Source organism: Dendropsophus ebraccatus, chromosome 8, assembly GCF_027789765.1.
Source record: "Dendropsophus ebraccatus isolate aDenEbr1 chromosome 8, aDenEbr1.pat, whole genome shotgun sequence".
In the NCBI taxonomy this organism is placed as follows: Eukaryota; Metazoa; Chordata; class Amphibia; order Anura; family Hylidae; genus Dendropsophus; species Dendropsophus ebraccatus.
In genome coordinates this window covers 13978071-13998274 of record NC_091461.1, presented here as the reverse complement: position 1 = coordinate 13998274, position 20204 = coordinate 13978071, and the positions used below count along the sequence as shown (strand labels likewise).

Here is a 20204-nt window from a genome sequence, read left to right as displayed (position 1 = left end):
AAAGCAATATACACGTCAGTTTAGATTTAAACATAAAAGCGTTACAAACTTATCCTTTTCTTACACAACATAAAATCATAATACATATTGTGAAAATAAATAGCATAGAAATACACAAAATAACTAGGAATACAAAACCCAGTATAGCTGCATAGCTCCAGCTCAGCCTCACCTGGCAGGAATCAGGTCAGTACTCCATATAAACCCAGCACCCCCTCCCATCTGGTTCCTCCTGGTAAGCTATGGTGCTGTTTGTATGCTGGTGGATGTGTGTGTTGGTAATAAATATATATATATATATATATATATATATATATATATATATATATATGAGAAATGCTGCATTTTTCTGTCTGTAGGAATAACCGTGGATAGAAAGATGATTTGCTGGCCAGCAGAGAAAAACACAGACAAACTTATACATCATTCACCCCCCCAACATAGGCAAAAATCCACTCTGTCCTTAAGAGGTTAAGAAGAATTTTGAAGAATTTTAGGAGAACGCTGGTTTCGCTTACATTTTTCTGATCGTAGAGTTTACTTCTGTAGTAATTTAGCTTTGTCCTTCTATATTCCTGGGGGCCAGACAGACTGAGGCCAAGGCAGCAGTGTCCCAAGTGTTTTCAAGTAGATGTGTCCATCACACAACCTATAGCAGTAAACCAGTTTCCAACCATATTCACCCACTTATTGGGCCTTTAGAGAAGACCGTCAACCTCAATGGGCATCTTTCAGCTTGATAGGGTTAGGAATCTTCTCAGGGGGTGGACACAGACTGCAGAGGGCCTTATAGCATTTATAATTCTGGTGTTTGCTGATGTTGAAGATAGGCTTTTGGGCCTCCATAGACACCAGGGTCAATGTGAGACCTCTTTTTCCATTGTTGATGTGTCACCTCTGCCCCCACCATGGCTATATCGCAGTGTCTGAAAGTGACCTGTAAGCAAAAAGAGTGTTGAGATCTCCATACTGCACAATGAATATGTTGGGTTTTATGTTTGTTTTTTCTTCTTTGTACACTATGGAAGTAAAAATGATTCTCTACCCCCCTCCTGTTTGCATACACTTACGGTATATTATACACCATGAAGTATATAGAGAGAAAAGCTACAGCGTTTGTAGATTCTATGTGGTGTCCCACCACTGGTGTTTCTACTTTGAATACCCCTCGCAAAATCCTGGTACTTCAAGAGAAAATTGGTGATAAAGTATTGTATATGTTTTGCCTCTAGATATCACTATGTATATTCATGTATATATGTTGTACAGCTGTAGTCATGTAAGGGTTACTGTATTGTATCTTATGATTCTGTGATGAAAGAGACTAATTTCTTGTATTTATCTCTATCCTCCTTTCTTCTCGCATTCTCTTCTTCACCACTCACAGGAGTTGTTACATACACCTTGTAGGAAGTAGTCACATGGGGAGAGGTAGTGTAGGGTTAGTTGTTCTTTGTTTCTCTGAGGAGCAAGACACACAGATCACGCATCCCTGCTGAGCTTAGCCAGGAGCCTGGCTCTGCCAGGTTCCCTGTCTGGGACAGACCAGCTGTAGTGTACACTTATGGAGAACACAGACTTTCTTTTCTAAAGCAACACTTTTACCTATGTTGCAGTGCTAAACACCTACAGAGAGGACAAGTCAAGTATTACCCCCAACCCACGCCATGAACATCTCAACCCAGTGCAGGACAATATCCTAAAGCAGCGGAACTGATCCGGATAGAGTAAAGTAGCCAAGAGCCTCTGTACTCTTGCAGTGCAGGTGACACCGGAAAAGTTTGGACACTTAGCTCAACTCAGGTAACTAAGTCAGCACTTCTATTTTACTCACTAGCTCAGTATCTCTCAGCACAGATTCAGTGAATGCAAATCTGTACCTCACACCACAGTAACTATTTATCCTGTATTACCAGAGACTTGCTAGTAAAGAAAAGTTTATTTATTCTACTGGGACTCAGTAATTATTGCACCAGCACCTACACATATGCTACACCATCCTTGGGTCATCTCACCTTTCTGTGGGTTACGATACCGACAGTCCAGGTGGGTCATAACTCTACTCCGGACCACCATGATAAGCGCCCAAGGGACCCATCACAACCCGGCAGGTCACTGACCATTGAGGAAATCCATAGCCAGCCACACACAACAAGCAGGTATACCACCACACCTGTGTGCTGAGTTAGCACTGGCGTCACGACCGGCCGAGCTATATTCGACCGACCATCCACCACAGTAGTGGAGCCACACAGTACTAGCTAGCAAGTGAGAGGTCAAGCAACCGCCACATCTCCATTGAAATAATATGAAAGCACTTGGTGACTGTTCACTATAGAGCCCGGTGGTACAGTTCCCATACATTACCTCATGGTATTTGCTCTACAGAAATAGACCTCAAAAAAGGTCACATGATAAGATGGTTCATGCCTTCTCATAGTGACCCTTATAACTATACTGACCTATCAGGAGGCAGGTGTCACATGGAGATGGTGCAAGTCTCCCAGTATAAATACAACTGAGTACATGACCAAAGTCTCTCTCCTCATCAAGGTCCACCATGAAGCTTCTCCTGATCTGTGTGCTCCTCGGAGCTGCCGGTGAGAACACTATTAATATTTTATTATTCCTCTAATATCCAGAATGGACTGGGATTTTGCAGCCTTGGTGGAAGGTAATGTTTTTAGTAGAGATCAGCGAACCTGGAGCATGCTCGAGTCCATCCGAACCCGAACTTTCGGCATTTGATTAGCGGTGGCTGCTGAAGTTGGATAAATCCCTAAGGCTATGTGGAAAACATGGATATAGTCATTGGCTATATCCATGTTTTCCAGACAACCTTATAGCTTTACCCAAGTTCAGCAGTCCCCGCTAATCAAATACCGAACGTTCGGGTTCAGATGGACTTGAACCCGAACCCGGTTCGCTCATTTCTAGTTTTTAGTCATTCGAGGGTTTCTCTTTTTTGGATTTTTCTCACATTCTGCTATAATCAGAGATGAGATTATCTAGAGATCAACAAAAGTGCTTGTTTGGCCTTGGTCACAAGTAGTGATGAGCGAGCCTGCCGAATGTTTGGGATCGGACAGCATTTGACTCCCAGTGTTTGTGGAAGTTGGATGTAGGCCTAGGGAGTCTGGGAAAATATTGACACAGCCTATGGCACATGTCTGTATCCATGGTTTCCGGGACATTCTAGGGCTGCATCCAACCTCTCCAACCACTGGGAGTCAAGTGCCAAGCGAACCAGAACATTTCTCGGGTTTGTTCAACACTAGCCAAAAACCATGTTTGCCACCATACTGTACTTTATTTAATAAGTTAAAAGGCATTATTCCAAGATTATAACTCATTCAACAATCCACAGGATAGATAATAAGTATCCAATTAATGAGGGTCCATTTGGGACTTCCACCAATCACTTTAATGGAGGTCCCTGTCCCCAAGCTATTGGAATATCATTGCACATTCACTTAATATGGAACTGCTTAGTATCCCAAAACACTGGTGCTCCATTCATATGGAGCACAAGGGGCCTTGGTTCTCGTGATTTATGGCCCTAGCAGGTGAAACCTCAATAATCAGATACCGGACATCTTTCCTCTAACCATGGCAGACCTTTAGCATACATCCTTCTATTAGCCTTATTGTCAGAAATGGTGGAAATGTTTCCACAATAAGAAACTGGACAAATACCAAACATACTGAGTTACCCAGCTTCTCCTTTAGGGTATGTGCACACTTAGAAACAAATTCATTCTTTGTGTCTCCTCCCGGCCATAGAATTGAGTCTATGGCACTGGCGGAGATGGGCGCGGGGATGTGCGGTGGGTGATACACCCAAATTCCTCAGTGTGCACATACCCTTACAGCTGTCCCCAAAAGGGACCATAAAAACAGTTTTCTAGTGCCTGGTTGATCTTTTGTCTGTTAATTCAGCCTTTTACATGTCCCAGTGATTACGTGACCAGGACCACACGATTGACTGATGGATCGTTCCTCTGGCCTTCCCTTCCACATCATTGTTGGGTGCACATCCCCTGTTTAGATGTACAGTAGATGGAGAAATTCACAATGAGGATTGCTTAGGGCCAATAAATTTCAGGGATCAGCTGAAGAAGGAACAAAAGCTTGATCAAAAACTAAAAGTACTGGGTTAAAATAGTAACCTTTTCTTGTGTATTCTTCTCAGCTGCTTTTGAGGATGATGATAAGATTATAGGTGGTTACACCTGCACCAAGAACTCCGTCCCCTACCAGGTGTCCCTGAATGCCGGCTACCACTTCTGCGGAGGATCCCTGATCCACGACCTGTGGGTGATCTCCGCCGCTCATTGCTACAGATCGTAAGTTTATTCATTCTCACATTTTAGATTTTTTTTATTCATGGTAAATATGTAGGAGATACATTTTGTATGCAAATTTCTGCTATGAGCCAATAATAAGGTACTGCAATTACTAGGGATGAGGAAACTTGCTGAAATTTTGGGTATACACAATGGGAAGAATCGGCTTTTGGATGAGGTGGGTGCTGCCTGAAGACTGTATCCATGTTTTACAGGCAGTCCTCTCCAGGCAACAGGATTCAAATGCCGATCATCAAGGTTTGTGTGAACCTAAACTTTCCGCAAGTTCGCTCATCTCTAGTCACTACTACTGAGATAATTAACTAATAAGTTGTGACTATCTAATTAATTACCAGACCAATTTTGCAGTTGTCTGTATTAGTTTTTAGGCCAATAGTATTACAATTAAATTGGTACTCCAGCAATTTGGTTTTTCTTTTAAATCAACTGGTTTCAGAAAGATACCTTGATTTGTAAATTATTTCCATTTAAAAAATCACCAGTCTTCCAGTACTCATCAGCTGCTGTATAACCTGCAGGAAGTAGTGATTTTTCCTCCAGTCTGACATAGTGCTCTCTGCTGCCACCTCCGTCCATGTCAGGAACTGTCCAGAGCAGTAGCAAATCCCCATAGAAAACCTCTCCTACTCTGGACAGTTCCGAATACGGACAAAGGGGGCAGCAGAAAGCACTATTTCAGACTAGAAAGAATACACCACTTCCTGCAGGAGATACAACAGCTGCTAAGTATTGGAAGAATGGAGATTCTCAAATAGAAGTTAAATTACAAATCTATATAACTTTCTAAAACCAGTTGACTTGAAAGAAACAAAGAGTGTTCTGGTCAATGTACATTAGTACTATTGTTGAGAACACATCATTTGCTTTTGGAGTCCTTGGCTACACATGTTCCAGTCATAGCCTTCAGTTACCTGTCTCCTAAGGGCATATATGGCATACAAATGTTAAAGTTTTCTCTTCTCTTCTTTTGTTTTATCCAGGAACATTCAGGTCAGGCTGGGAGAACATGACATTGAGACCAGCGAGGGCACCGAGCAGTTCATCAACGCCGCCAAGGTCATTAGACATGGAAAATACAACTCCGGAACCCTGGACAATGACATCATGTTGATCAAGCTGGCCTCTGCCGCCACCCTTAACTCCTACGTTCAGCCTGTCAGCCTGCCCAGCAATTGTGCTGCCGCAGGCACCAGTTGTCAGATCTCCGGATGGGGCAACACCCTCAGCAGTGGAGGTGAATTATGAATTACGAAGGAGCTATGCAATATTTGCATCTCTTTAATTTTGGATTGAATTATTACTCTTGTCATTATTCTTAAACTCTCTCTGCAGAACACTACCCCGATCTCCTCCAGTGTCTGAACGCCCCCATCCTGACCACCGCCCAGTGTACCAAAGCCTACCCCAGAGAGATCACCAACAACATGTTCTGTGCTGGATACCTGGAGGGAGGCAAGGATGCCTGCCAGGTACATTTTTTCTGCCTTATTGTTTTAGTGTTGAGGTCATAGTTGAAGTTAAAATTTCCTGCAGCCACAATTCAGTCCTAGTTCTATTTCTAAAGCCAAGTAGCTAGTTGGGGGCACCTAGAACTTCCTGACTTAAATCCATGATTATATGCACAATTCTTTCTATCCACTATGGTTACATCTTCTAGTCCCCAAGTTATCCTTAAAGTTTTTCAAAAAGTTAATTCATCCATCTAATACCTTCAATTTCTTCTCAGTATGACTCTGGTGGCCCCGTGGTCTGCAATGGACAGCTCCAGGGTATTGTCTCCTGGGGATTTCGCTGTGCCCTTGAGAACTTTCCTGGTGTCTACACCAAGGTCTGCAACTACAACTCCTGGATCTCCAGCACCATTGCCGCCAACTAAATTACTGAACTGGACTTGTTCTTTTCAGTGAATGTAACAATAAAATAGCAATTTCAACTTGTCAAGTCTATGAAACAGCTTGTTTACTGTAAGTTCCGTGTTGCATACGATCATAAGTAACTTTAATCTTTCCAATACTGGATAATAATCGCATACCCCCTTCATTCCACAAGATTAACGCCTCATAGTTAGAATGTGACACAAATCTTAGATGGGAGGGGATCCAAGCAATCTCTATATCTCCTATCGTAGAGACCATACATGCACCTCTCTGTCAAGGTTTCTATAAAGGCCCCAACTCTCAAACCTTACCAGATATTGGCTTATTTAAGTACATAACTAATCCATAGCTGTAGTCCTGAGGCTGAAGGGACCCATTTCATTTCATAGGGCAAATAAATTGTTGCTTCCTGCTCTGTAACCTTACTTTACTAAATAGAAGCCAAACTGCATAGATTGTATTCATTTATTTATTTAAAAAAGTATAAGATTGGTGAAAGAAAGACTTCCAAAACAATTAATTATTTTGGGCAATTAGTGTCCCCCATTTAAACACATGGGAGGGGGGGGGTGATATATGAAGCCTGGGGTGTACGCCAAGGAAAAGAGGAAGTAAAGTGGAAAAATACACCAGGAAACCATCTTTCGTCTACATTAGCATGGACAGAAAGCCAAATTGTAAGCCAAAGAAACATTTTTATACACCTCTTTAAATCGTGTCTCCTATGACAACTACAGATAGCATAGGCAAGGCGGACATCAAACAGCACCCACCGCTAACTTTCATTGTGTGTGTGATGTGGCCAGACACGTCCTCTTTAAAATTTGAAAGTCATCTGGCACTTCCACGTGCCTTTCATTACACATAAAGGGGTGTGGGTCTCATGGAAACCCTTGTTTGTGTACCGTTAGGTAAGCCCTCCAAAAACGGGCTTAGAGGTCCTAGAGGTGAGCTTTCCAAAACTGGAGTTACAGGCCCTTGAGGTGAGCTCTCCAAAAATGGAGTAACAGGCCCTTGAGGTGGGCTCTCCGAAAATTGATGTAAACGATGAAGAACCTTCCATCAATTGACTTAGACAAGTTCGAGTTATGGCCATCCAAAAATAGATTTTTATGTCTATTTTTACGCTCCAACAATGCGCTCCACAAAAATTAAATTTATAGGCCCTGGGAGGGTGCCCCACAAAAATAAAATTTTTAGGCCCTGGGAGTATGCTGACCCTTTTGGTGGACTCCTCAAATGTGTGCAACAAGTGATGAGCAAGTACTAAAATGCCCGGCTGCTCATTACTCGAGGCGAATATATGTAGATACTCGGGTGCACGTTTCGAGTAACGAACCCCATTGAAGTCAATAGGAAACTCGAGTATTTTTGCAGGGGACCCAAGCTCGCGCCCAGGGAAGGTTGTGTGAAAAACTTTCAACCTCAGAAAATGATGGAAACACCACGGAAATGGACAAGAAACAGCAGGGTCAGCATGCATGGATGCCTCTGAGGATTCCTAATCGCACCATTACGCCAAATTCTGGGCAAAAGCCTGACCGTGAGAACACAGGGAACTCTGTGAAACAGTTGCTGATCTACTTGCTCTGGCCCTGCTTCTGCCTCTGCCCACCCCTCTTCCTCTTCCAACCTGTCCTGTGGCTGAATTTGACTCCCCCTTAGAAGCACTGTCACTAGGATTACCCACCCAGCTCGGGTCAGTCACCTCGTCCTCATCCACTAGCTTTTCCTCCAATTCTGAATCCCTCCTTTTCCTGGAGGGGCCAGGCTGTGAAGTAGGAGGCTGAGGGTTCCACTTCCTTGGGTAGTGTGGGTGGACTGGGTGGAAGACTGGGTGGTGTATACGTTACTGGACACATTATGCGCTATCCACGTCAGCACCTGTTCACATTGCTGCGATTTCAATAGTGGTGTACCCTGAGACCCCGTAAGTTGCGAGAAGAAGCTAGGGAGTGAATGTCTGTGGTGTGCCACTGCTCCCTCTTCAATGAGTGCTGCTGTGTCACCATGCCCAAAATCACGGCCTCTGCTCACTGCATCGCTTGGAACCCCATGCCCTTGTCCTCGACCCTTACCCCTTGGCTTCACCAATTTATGGACACTGCACTGAGATAGCTGCACTACAGATCACAGCAAGCCAAGAAAATATATTACTCAGACTACTTTTGGAGGTAGTCGTATAGAGTCTGTGGGTAAGTGCTGCTATATGGTATATAATGTGAAATGGAGAGAAGAGTGCAGCTGCACCTCACACCTATGGCTGATACTAAAGCCGCTAAGCTACTTTAAAAACAAACACCAGGAATTTGGTATACAATTTGATCAAACCAATACGCCCCGTGTACCACGTGCAGGTATCCTGGTTCACAGGGGTCCCTACGCTAACTCTGTACCGTATCAGTCAGCGACTGTCTCCCCCGCAAGGCGTGGACATGCTGGGAAGTGAGGCCATGGAATGTCCCTGCAACCCCACTGTCAGAGGACCAAACCCAAAATGCCCCACACAGACCCTGCCGGCACCGCCGGCGGAGAAGGCTGCCCCCAAATGACACAAGTATGAATATGGTATTACACTCACCACACTGCTGCAGACAGAATGGGAAACCATGGAGGTACTGTAGTGTGAGCATAGGTGTGTTCTGCTAAGACCCTCGTGACCCAAATTAGCAGAACACACCTGTGCTCACACATCAGTACCTCTGTGTTTTTCCCATTCTGTCTGCAGAAGTGTGGTGAGTGTAAAACCATATTCATACTTCAGTACCTCCGGTCACTAACACAGTCCCCAGTACCTCAGGTCATGTGTTATTTGGGGGCAGCCGTCTCCGCCGGCAGTGCCGGCAGGGTCTGTGTGGGGCATTCCATGGCCTCACTTCCCAGCATGTGCACGCCTTGCAGGGGTGGCGGTCGCTGACTGACACGGTACAGAGTTAGCGTAGGGACTCGTGTGAACCAGGATACCTGCACGGGGTACACGGGGTGTATTGGTTTGATCAAATTGTATACCAAATTCCTGGTGTTTGTTTTTAAAGTAGCTTAGCGGCTTTAGTATCAGCCATAGGTGTGAGGTGCAGCTGCGCTCTTCTCTCCATTTCACATTTTGAAACTCTCCCTTTCTCAGCAGTTGGCACTCCCCTTCATAAGACCCACGTGACCCAAATTAGCAGAACACACCTGTGCTCACACGTCAGTACCTCCATGTTTTCCCTTTCTGTTTGCAGCAGTATGGTGAGTGTAATACCCAGTGGCGTAGCGACCAAGGTCGCAGCGGTCGCCGCCGCGAACGGGCCGCTACCAAGGGGGGGCCTCTGTTTGACTCCCTCTTGTGACCGCAAGCAGTGTTTTGCTTGCGTCACAAGAGGCAGGTCCTCGGCTGCCGCGCGGCTTCCCGTCTCTGTCTCCGTCCCCATGTTACTTCCGGCAAAGAGATCGTCTATAACAAGCGCCCGCTGTGCCGGAAGTAACATCCCCGGCGCACACAGAGCTCAGTGTGTGCTGCCGGGGACGGGAGAGAGTCGGGGAGACGCACGTCAGCCAGGGACCGGACTGCAGAAGAGAAGATCCACGGCGGGGGAGCGAGTTGTCAGGTGAGTTGTGTGCTGTTTTTTTTTTTTTACTATCTGCTTTGCAAAATGGGGGGGGGAGGCAGCAAAAGGGGGCTAACAGGGGGGGTAGCAAAAGGGGGCTAACATGGGGGGGGCAGCAAAGGAAGCTAACATGGGGGGAAGGCAGCAAAAGGGGGCTAACATTGGGGGGGCAGAAAGGGGGCTAACATGGGGGGGCAACAAAGTGGGCTAACATGGGGGCAGCAAAGGGGGCTAACATGGGGGCAGCAAAGGGGGCTAACATGGGAGGGGGCAGCAAAAGGGGGCTAACATGAGGGGCAGCAAAAGGGGGCTAACATGGGGGACAACAAAAGGGGGCTAACATGGGGGACAACATAAGGGGGCTAACATGGGGGAGGTGCAGTAAAAGGGGGCTAACACGGGGGACAACATAAGGAGGCTAATATGGGGACAACATAAGGGGGCTAACATGGGGGGAAACATAAGGGGGATAACATGGGTGGCAACATAAGGGGGATAACATGGCAGCAACATAAGGGGGATAACACAGGGGGGTCATCTATAATGGGGACAACACTGGGACATCTATAAGGGGGAAATATTGGGGCCATCTATAAGGGGGACTACACGGAGGGGGGGGGCGTATACAATAGGGCATGTACTATAGTGGACCACACTGAGGAATGCATGTACTATAGTGGGATCACATAGTGTCAGGGCTAGCCACTAAATGAGGGTGTAAAGGGGCCAATACAGATCTAAAGGAAGAACTCCGATCAGAGAAGACGTCCCCTGTGAGTCATCTGATATAACTGCAGTGTAATGTATATGGTGTACAGAACCAGAACAGAGCTGGGTACCTCTATATGACTGGATGTGGTGATAGTGAGCTGTGTACAGTGGATTATTTAGTAGCAGCGGTGGTGTTAGTCAGTATGCGGTGGTGTTAGTCAGTAGCAGCGGTGGCATTAGTCAGTATGCAGTGGTAATATTTGTTACTTGTAATCTGGGACAGTGTTTTATTGGATTTGGTATACTGGATAACAATATGGTGGTGATGGTAATATATCCCCCTTGTATACTGGTATTATTGGCAATATTGGTCTCAGTATACAGGATTTGGTTAGTAACAGTATGGCGGTAATATGTATGGTGATAATATTTCCTATATACTGGTATTATTGGTAATATCGGTCTTGAGATATATATATATATACCAATAGCATCGCTTGGTCGAGGAAGGGGGGTGGCAAGTTGACCTCTTGCACCAGGGCCCAAGAGACATTAGCTACGCCCCTGGTAATACCATATTCATACTATTTACTGTTACTATTTACATACTGTTATTTGGGGGCAGCCTTCTCCGCCGGCGGTGCCGGCAGGGCCTGTGTGGGGCATTTTGGGTTTGGTCCTGTGACAGTGGGGTTGCAGGGACATTCCATGGCCTCACTTCCCAGCATGTCCACGCTTTGCGGGGGAGACAGTCGCTGACTGACACGGTACAGAGTTAGCATAGGGACCCGTGTGAACCAGGAGACCTGCACGTGGTACACGGGGCGTATTGGTTTAATCAAATTGTATACCAAATTCCTGGTGTTTGTTTTTAAAGTAGCTTAGCGGCTTTAGTATCAGCCATAGGTGTGAGGTGCAGCTGCACTCTTCTCTCCATTTCACATATATGGTATATAGCAGCACTTACACAGGGCAATTTAGCAGTGAGCTTGGATATGCCCTCAGTAAAATACAGAAATCATAAAATACTGTATACTGGTGGTCACACTAGTTTTTTGAAGGCTGTGGTATACACTCTGTTGCTGACTGCAGCTATACACTGTATGAAACCCCCTAACTCAGGGAAATGTGCAGCGAGCTTGGGTATGCCCTCAGTAAGAAATACAGAAATAAGAAAAAATACCGGTGGTCAGGTCCCACTAGTTTTTTGGAGTCTGTGGTATACAATCTGTTGGTGACTGCACCTATACACTGTGTGACATCCCATTACACGGGGCAATCAATAGTGAGCTTAGATACTGTATGCCTTGAGTAAGAAATACAGAAATCAGAAAATATACTAGTGGTTCCATTCGTTTTTGGGAGGCTGTGGTATACAATATGGTGGTGGCTGCATCTATACACTGTGTGACACCCCCTTACACTGGGCAATTAGTAGTGAGCTTAGATATGCCTTGAGTAGGAAATACAGAAATCAGAAAATATACTAGTGGTCCCTCTAGTTTTTGGGAGGCTACCGTATAGAGCCTGTGTGTAAGTGGTGGTCTGTGGTCTATGATACCTCTTACACAGGACAATAAGCAGTGAAGTTCTATGCAGGTGTACTACAAATCACAGCAGTACAATCTACAACAGCAGCACCACCAGCCACAAAATCATAAAAGAGTACTGAGCACTTCTTAGGAGTCTGTATGCAACATCTAATGTACTGTATGCAACACCAAAGTGTGCTGTTGAAATCACGGTAGCTGCACTGCAAGTCCCAGCCAGCAGTCTGGAGTAATACAAATAAAAAACGATTTGAAGCCCTTACAAGGGCTGTTTGGTTCTTTGGCTAGTATTATCTGCCTACTGGAACACTAATTCCCTTCCTGCAGCTCTCCCTGACCAGCAGCAGCTCTGTCCCTAATCTCTTCCAGCATGCATGTGAGCAGAGCCTCGGCGGCTGAGATTTTTATATGGCAGGGTCATGTGATCTGGCCAACCAATCGCTGCTATCGACATGTATGGGTCCCACGTGATCGCAGGATGTACCAAAGAGTCTCCTGCATGTTGATTGACTGAGAAATTGCGCCAAAACTTACAGAAAACAGATGATGAGATTTTCTCGAGTATTGCGAGATGCTCGTCCGAGTAACGAGTACCATCGAGTACCCTAATACTCAAACGAGTACCAAGCTCGGACAAGCATGTTCGCTCATCACTACTGGGCACGAAATAGCGCGGCGGCCACCATCAGGTCACGGAAGGCTTTTGTTTCAACAAGCCTAAACGGCAACATTTCCTGGGCCAGAAGTTTGGAGACGTGTCAGTTTAAGGCTTGCGCATGTGGGTGAGTTGAGGCATACACCCGGCGGCGATCAAATGCCAGGGAAATGGAAAACTGATGGGATGAGCGGATTATGGTGCAGGCGAAGGGGCGGAAACAGGAAACATTGGACAGATTGGGAGGAAGGAGGATCAGGGCTCTTTGTCATCAAAGAGAGTGGACTGTGAGGACAACTGGGTGGTGGACAGATGACTTGAAGCATTGTCTGCTGTCCATTGGACAACCAATGCTTCCGCTGCTCTGGCTTCAAAAGGGGTTTACACCGCCACCCGCTTCACTGGCCAACAAAACCAGGGAGGCTGAATGGGCGCAATCCTGGCTGCCCCTCAGCACCAGGCATTCTTACTCAATGTGCTTGTCCGCCCTTGTGCCTTCATCATCATTTCCCCGGCCCCGTCTTCGTCCCTTTGGTCTAGCCTTCCGCATTTCAAAAGTTTGTGTTTTTAAGAACATGGATATATACTGCGAAAAACATTATCTAACAGCAGCTAAACAAGCAGTGTCATATACAGTATGGGTAGAAAAGTGGACATATAACGCATGCAGATACATCACTTTGTTATCTTTTTTAATCTGTCTCACACACACACCCACACACCCCCCATAGTTATTGGTCCAAAAAAGAGACCGGGAAGGTGGGATGGGAATCAAATTTTTACTGCGTATTTGGTCGGATGCTCAATTGAAAACGAGTATTTCGAATAGTGTACTATTCGATTGAATACCTACTCGATCGAGTACTATTCGCTCATCTCTAATAATAATAATAATAATAATAATATTACACATTTTGTTTTCAGCAAAAGTTTATTCTCTCCACACAGTAGAATAGTTTACTAGTTAACCAACTGATGGTTTTGAACAAAAACAGATGGAACAATCTTAAAATAAATTTCTTGAAGAGATTTAGTTGGCAGCAACGGTGCTGGAGACCCAGGAGTTGTAGTTGCAGACCTTGGTGTAGACACCAGGATAGTTCCTGAGGGCACAGCCATATCCCCAGGAGACAATACCCTGGAGCTGTCCATTGCAGACCACGGGTCCACCAGAGTCATACTGAAAGGAAGAAAATTGGGTCAGATAGGACTATATAATACAACCGCACCTCTCCCAGGAGTGGTTATGTAATTCTAAACTTAATCCCTGGGGGCGGCGTGTTTTGTCAATGCTCCTCCTATGCTTATGTAGTCCAGTGGATCTCTGGGTAAGGAAATTGATCTTATGAGTGGCCACAAAGGATTCATATACCAGATAAGGTGATGTGGGCACCTGAGAATGCTTTAGTAAGAGTACCCCATTTTATATTTGTAATTTAGCCCATATTTTCCTAGTAATAGTACCACAAGTAAATGCTATAGAATATGTTACATTATCTTTATTATAAATACTTATTTTTATAGCACAAAATTTCAAAATTATAGATGTACTTGTCAGGATAATCATTTTTTTTGGGCACTTGGAAAAGTCCCTGAGTTAAATAATATTTAATGAAAACCATAGCAAAGGGTGTGGTATCTGATATATTAGATATTATAGACAAGTTCATACACCATATTGGATTACAGGGACAATCGTACAGCCCAACATTGACTCTAAAGATGACACAATGGCATTTACCTGGCAGGAATCCTTGCCACCCTCCAGGTATCCAGCACAGAACATGTTGTTGGTGATCTCTCCGGGGTAGGAGTTGGTACACTGGGCGGTGGTCAGGATGGGGGCGTTCAGACACTGGAGGAGATCGGGGTAGTTGGCTGTGGAAATAATGAATAGATATATTATAAAGATTTTGGTGACTTTATTGTTACACTTAGGTCAGTAACGTTTGATTTAAAGCCATGGTTGGTTATGTGTCAAGTAGAAAATAATAGAAGACAGAAGGCCAGCAACAGACTTAACTCATTCTTCTATTGACTTACTTCCACTGCTGAGGGTGTTGCCCCATCCGGAGATCAGACAGCTGGTGCCGGCAGCAGCACAACCACTGGCCAGGCTAACAGGCTGGACGTAGGCATTGAGGGTGGCGGGAGAGGCCAGCTTGATCAACATGATGTCACTGTCCAGGGTTCTGGAGTTGTAGCTTCCATGGCGGATGACCTTGGCAGAGTTGATGAACTGCTCGGTGCCCTCGTTGGTAGCAATGTTGTGTTCTCCCAGTCTAACCTGAAGGCTCCTGGATGATTTTTATAGAAAAATATTATTACTTTCAGTGTCTGTCTTTTTGGTTATGCATATCCAGTATGGTTAACCTGATTCTACACAATGTAGAAGAGAGACTGAATAGGGGGGATTTATGAAGACCAGCGTACTTATACATAGGTCTCAACTTAGCCACCTCAGCCCCAGGGGTGCACGCCTCTTAGTGAATCCAGCTGGCTGAGCACCCGAACCAAATCTACACTTGTTTTCAGCAGGTGGAGATTTGGATCATGGTTTACCACTCACTGGGTGAGCTGGGCTTACGCCAGGTGTGCACTAGGGAGAGGAGGCGAATATACGCCCTTTCCCTGGCGTACGTCCCTGCCAGACCCATTGTAAATGTCCCCCAATATGTATCATATTTTTCACGGATTCCACTAAAACAAAGGGGTGTTTCCATCTGAGAAAGAGAGTTCCCGCACTATTATCTGCTGGTGGTGGTGGGAAATGTTGTCTGTTTTATGAAATTTGGGTAACTCATTATCAGTTTAGGGCTTCCTGCCTATTTACCGTATTGAGGCTGTAAACAGGCTGGAGGGGGCCAGGGAGCCCGGAAGCCCTTTATCTAATGAAATATGGAGGGCCCGGAGGCCAAACCCGCAGCTAGTGTTTCGACATCAGGTTAAAAAAAGTGAAAATGTACCAGAAGCATATAGTAGCTACCAAAAATCCATTTGTTTTATGGGTCTATCTGTTTCGCTTGGGCAAGGTATCAAGATGTCTAGATACTATAGCTACTGGTGCAGATGGCAATGTTTACAATTATGGTGGACAGTAGCTAGAGTATTCTCTTACACAAAGCAAGTTAGAAGCAGAAGAACACATTTATAAGCTAGATTAGGGGAGGGATAAAAAAAAAAACTTTATACACCAACTGGAGTTCCTCTTCGATAGTTGTACTTACGCCTTGTAGCAGTGAGCAGCGGAGATCACCCACAGGTTGTTGATCAGGGATCCTCCACAGAAGTGGTAGCCGGAGTTCAAGGACACCTGGTAGGGGACGGAGTTCTTGGTGCAGGTGTACCCTCCTACAATTTTATCATCATCCTCCAAAGCAGCTGCAAATGAAGAAGAGATTAAAATATTGGTTCTCAAGCACTTATTGTCTTCTAGCATCAAGATTTTCTTTATCCATGAGACTTACCAGCTGCTCCGAGGAGCAAACAAATCAGAAGAAGCTTCATGGTGGAGAGATCTCTGGCCGAGGTTGGTTTGAATGGAAGCATTAATGGTATTTATAGGCGTCACCAATACCGTACCACCAGTGCACAGCACTGATCGACCAATGAGAAGCCAAGTCTGTTAAGCTAGGAATAACATTTTCTTTTAGGTCTGTCCTTGGCTGCTTAATTTAGCCATGGTAGCCACTTGTGGGAGATGAGTTAATATTTACTACTCATCCTACGCACCTACGCTATCTGTTATCTTGGTTCATACTTTTTCCACCTTTGCAGCAGGAAAAAAAATCTTTGATAATGTAAAAATCTTGAAGAATGAAATGGAGTACTCTTCAGTGAGTACTCCATTTGATTTTTTTTGTCGTTGGTCTCCCTGAGCTCAGTGGTTACTGTGTTTTGTTGGTCTATTTTTCATGGCCTCTGTTAGCCAGAATCCTACTCCACACTGACATGGGGCAACTACCCCGAAATGGTTGTGTGTGGATGGATGCCTGCCTTGGTAACTCCAATACTCGCAATTGAGTGGGACTTAAGGGGCTACGTATCAGGGTGGTTTGGTGATCTCCCCACTGGGAGTCACCCCCTTAGCAATAGGCTTTCCTCCCCTGGAGGGATATCTGGCTATTCCTGTGTTTTGAGACTCATAACTGAGGCTCCACAGACCCCTCTTTTGCATATTTAAATTTATAGGGGGCAATGTATCAATGGAGACTCTTCATTGAGTACTCCATTTGATATTTTGTCGCTGTTGTCCCTGAGCTCAGCGATTGCTGGGTTTTCAAACAACAAGAACAACAATAAAATACTAGGGCCGACATCAGCCCTAGTGTTGATCGAACTGTTCAAGAAAAGTTTGAGTCGAATATCTCAGTTTTCTCAAACTCGAACCAAACGTAACATTTTACTGTTTGTTTGAGTTAGCGTTCGAGTTTGAGATCAAGTTCGAGTGTCTTTCTTCCAGCCAATCAGTGCAGAGCACATTGAAGTGTCATTGCTGAGATGTAGGTGTCTGGTGTAGGTGTAGGTGTTGGCTGCTAAAATTACATGACCATTTCTTTCATATAAAACTTACAGTGATGTGTTCTCAACTCAATTTTCTGCTCATTCACTGTGCTGTAAAGACTGCGAGTTTAATTACAGATTACGAGTATAATTCGCTCCGGGATCGTGTTTGTAATTCAAATCACTCTTAAACCAAAGCAAATTCCACAGCTTCACAGTTTTAAAGGGGTAGCCCCCCCCCCCCCCCCCCCCCCCCAAATCATTTTAGCATTAGTACTGTAAATAGCCCACCCATTGCTTTCCATCTTTACAATATCAAAGCTTAGTGACCTCCATTATACTGACTACTATACTAGTTGCTGGGAAAGTTGGGTGACCGCCATTATACTGAGTACTATGCAAGATGCTTGGAACACTGGGTGACCTTAATTATACTGACTACTATACAAGATGCTGGGAAAGCTGGGTGACCTCCATTATACTGACTACTATACACAATGCTGGGAAAGCTGGGTGACCCCATTATACAAGATGCTTGGAAAGCTGGGTGACCTCCGTTATACTGACTACTATACAAGATGCTAGGAAAGCTGGGTGACAGCCATTATACTGACTACTATACAAGATGCTGAGAAAGCTGGGTGACTGCAGTATACTTACTACTATACAAGATGTTGCGAAAGCTGGGTGACCTCAATTATACTGACTACTATACAAAATTCTAGGAAACTGGGTGACTGCCATAATACAAGAGGCTAGGAAAGCTGAGAGACCTCCATTATACTGACTACTATACAAGATGCTAGGAAAGCTGGGTGACTCCATTATACTGACTACTATACAAGATTCTGGGAAAGCTGAGTGACCTCCATTATACTGACTACTATACACACAATGCTGGGAGAGCTGGCTGACCTCCATTATACAAGATGCTGGGAAAGCTGGGTTACTCCATTATACTGAATACTATACAAGATGCTGGGAAAGCTGGGTGACCGCCATTATACTGACTACTATACATGATGCTAGAAAAGCTAGGTGACCTCCATTATACTGAATACTATACAAGGTGCTGGGAAAGCTGGGTGACCTCCATTATACTGACTACTATACAAGATGCTGGGAAAGCTTGGTGATCTCCATTATACTAACTACTACACAAGATGCTTGGAAAGCTGGGAAGCTAAATGACCTCCTATGGTGCATGAGGAAGGAGGATTATTGGCCTCCGAAACGTCCGCGGTAAGGACATGCCTAGGTGTTTGAGTTTATGGGATACATCAGCTTGTGAGCTTTGTTGTATGCTGCATTGATAATTTAATAAAAAAAAAACTGATGTCACCAAGACACTGTAGTATTATTCACACGATATGTTATGGAACGAGTTGGAGACCAATTGGAAAACGATGACTGCAAACCGGTGAGAAATTACCTTTCCTTCATACTTATTGTAAAATATTGTTAAATACTGACCTCCTCTGAGGTACTGTGGACCCTGGCACTTGCCCGAGCAAGCTGGCCCTAACTATATGGCACTGTCTCCCTGTCTGACAGCAGCCCCCCCAAATGCAGCCCACCCCGGAGCTCACCTACTCATTTGATTGCAGAGCATGCCCCCTCCCCCCCAGCTCAACAGCGGCCACCCATAGCCACGCCTGACTGACCCTCCCCCCCTCCACGGAGCTTACCTGCAGCTTACCCATGGCCCTGGGGCACTACTCTGAATAACCCCCTGCCTCAACTCTGCTACCTCACCACAACTCTTCTACTTCACTACCTGAACTCTGCTAATTTACTGTCTCAACTCTACTACCTCACCTCTGCAACGCTGCTACTTCACTACCTCAAATCCGCTACCTCACTACATCAACTCTGCTACCTCACTACCTCAACTCTGCTACTTAACTACCTCAACTCTGCTACCTCACCACAAGTCTTCTACTTCACTACCTGAACTCTGCTACTTCACTGTCTCAACTCTACTACCTCACCTCTGCAACGCTGCTACTTCACTACCTAAAATCCGCTACCTCACTACCTCAACTCTGCTACCTCACTATCTCAACTCTACTACCTCAGTTATCCATTGAAAGGAATGAAGTATTTTACCCTTTTAATTTTTTTTTTGTTACTCTTAGAGGCAAATTTTCTTCACTAAGTTGTTCCATGTATCCAGTTTACTCTTCTGGATGTTATTTCCAGTTTTTCCTTGCCTGTATAGGTCTAAAAATTTAACCGAACAACTCCCATTGACTTTAATGGGGTTTGATTTCAAATCAAACCTCGAACTGAAGGCAACTATTGTTTGAGGTTTCACTTGAACTAGAACGTTTTACTGTTTGATCATCACTAGTTAGCATCAAGGAAACCTGGGCAAGTATCGGGGACCCCTTGTTCCTGGCGGGGTGCTGTGGGTAACTACCAGCATGGACAACCTACAGGGAAGGGGGAACAATATCTAAATGAAGGATACTACCTACACGGAAGGGGAAGCAATATCTACATGAAGGATACTACCCCCTACCTACAGGGAAGGGGGGGGGGGGGCGATAGCTATGGCCTACTTGCACAGAGAGGCCTAACTACTATATGTATGCACAGAGGGGCATTTATATTTATTTATGTTTATATTATAATAATATAATATTATTTTACTTGTTTATATTTTTATTAGTGATGAGCGAATACTGTTCGATCGAATAGATATTTGATTGAATAGTAAGGAATTCAAACAATCCAATATTATCGAATAGTTTGCCGAATATTCGAAAAATATTCGATAAGCGTTCAAATCCCCCAGCTTCCGGTTTTTACCTCCAAGTGGTCGAATAGATGTTTTTCAATAATCGAATACTTGTTCCCATAGACTTTAATGGGATCGAATATTCGATCGAATATTCGGGAGATATTCGTATGAATATCGACTATTCGAATATTTCACTATTCGCTCA

General features: G+C 44.7%; 2 protein-coding genes across 3 annotated transcripts in view; one reads left to right on the top strand and one right to left on the bottom strand.

Annotated features, from left to right (window-relative positions):
* The first annotated feature begins 2552 nt into the window (after positions 1-2552).
* LOC138799080 (trypsin-like) overlaps positions 2553-20204 on the top strand; it is a 28377-nt gene continuing 10725 nt past the window's right edge. Inside the window, exons 1-5 of one of the 2 annotated variants that reach the window (XM_069979849.1) lie at positions 2561-2600; positions 4193-4346; positions 5348-5601; positions 5700-5836; positions 6094-6243. In XM_069979849.1, the coding sequence (XP_069835950.1) occupies positions 2561-2600; positions 4193-4346; positions 5348-5601; positions 5700-5836; positions 6094-6243 (735 nt within the window). Of the gene's footprint in view, positions 2601-4192; positions 4347-5347; positions 5602-5699; positions 5837-6093; positions 6244-20204 lie in introns of those variants that run through there. The other variant, XM_069979848.1, reaches the window with a different exon arrangement.
* Positions 13781-16189, bottom strand: LOC138798907 (trypsin-like). The gene is made up of 4 exons (XM_069979525.1): positions 15978-16189; positions 14794-15047; positions 14492-14628; positions 13781-13930 (listed from the first exon to the last, which is right to left on the bottom strand). The coding sequence occupies exons 1-4, from the start codon at positions 16187-16189 to the stop codon at positions 13781-13783; spliced, it is 753 nt and encodes a 250-aa protein (XP_069835626.1).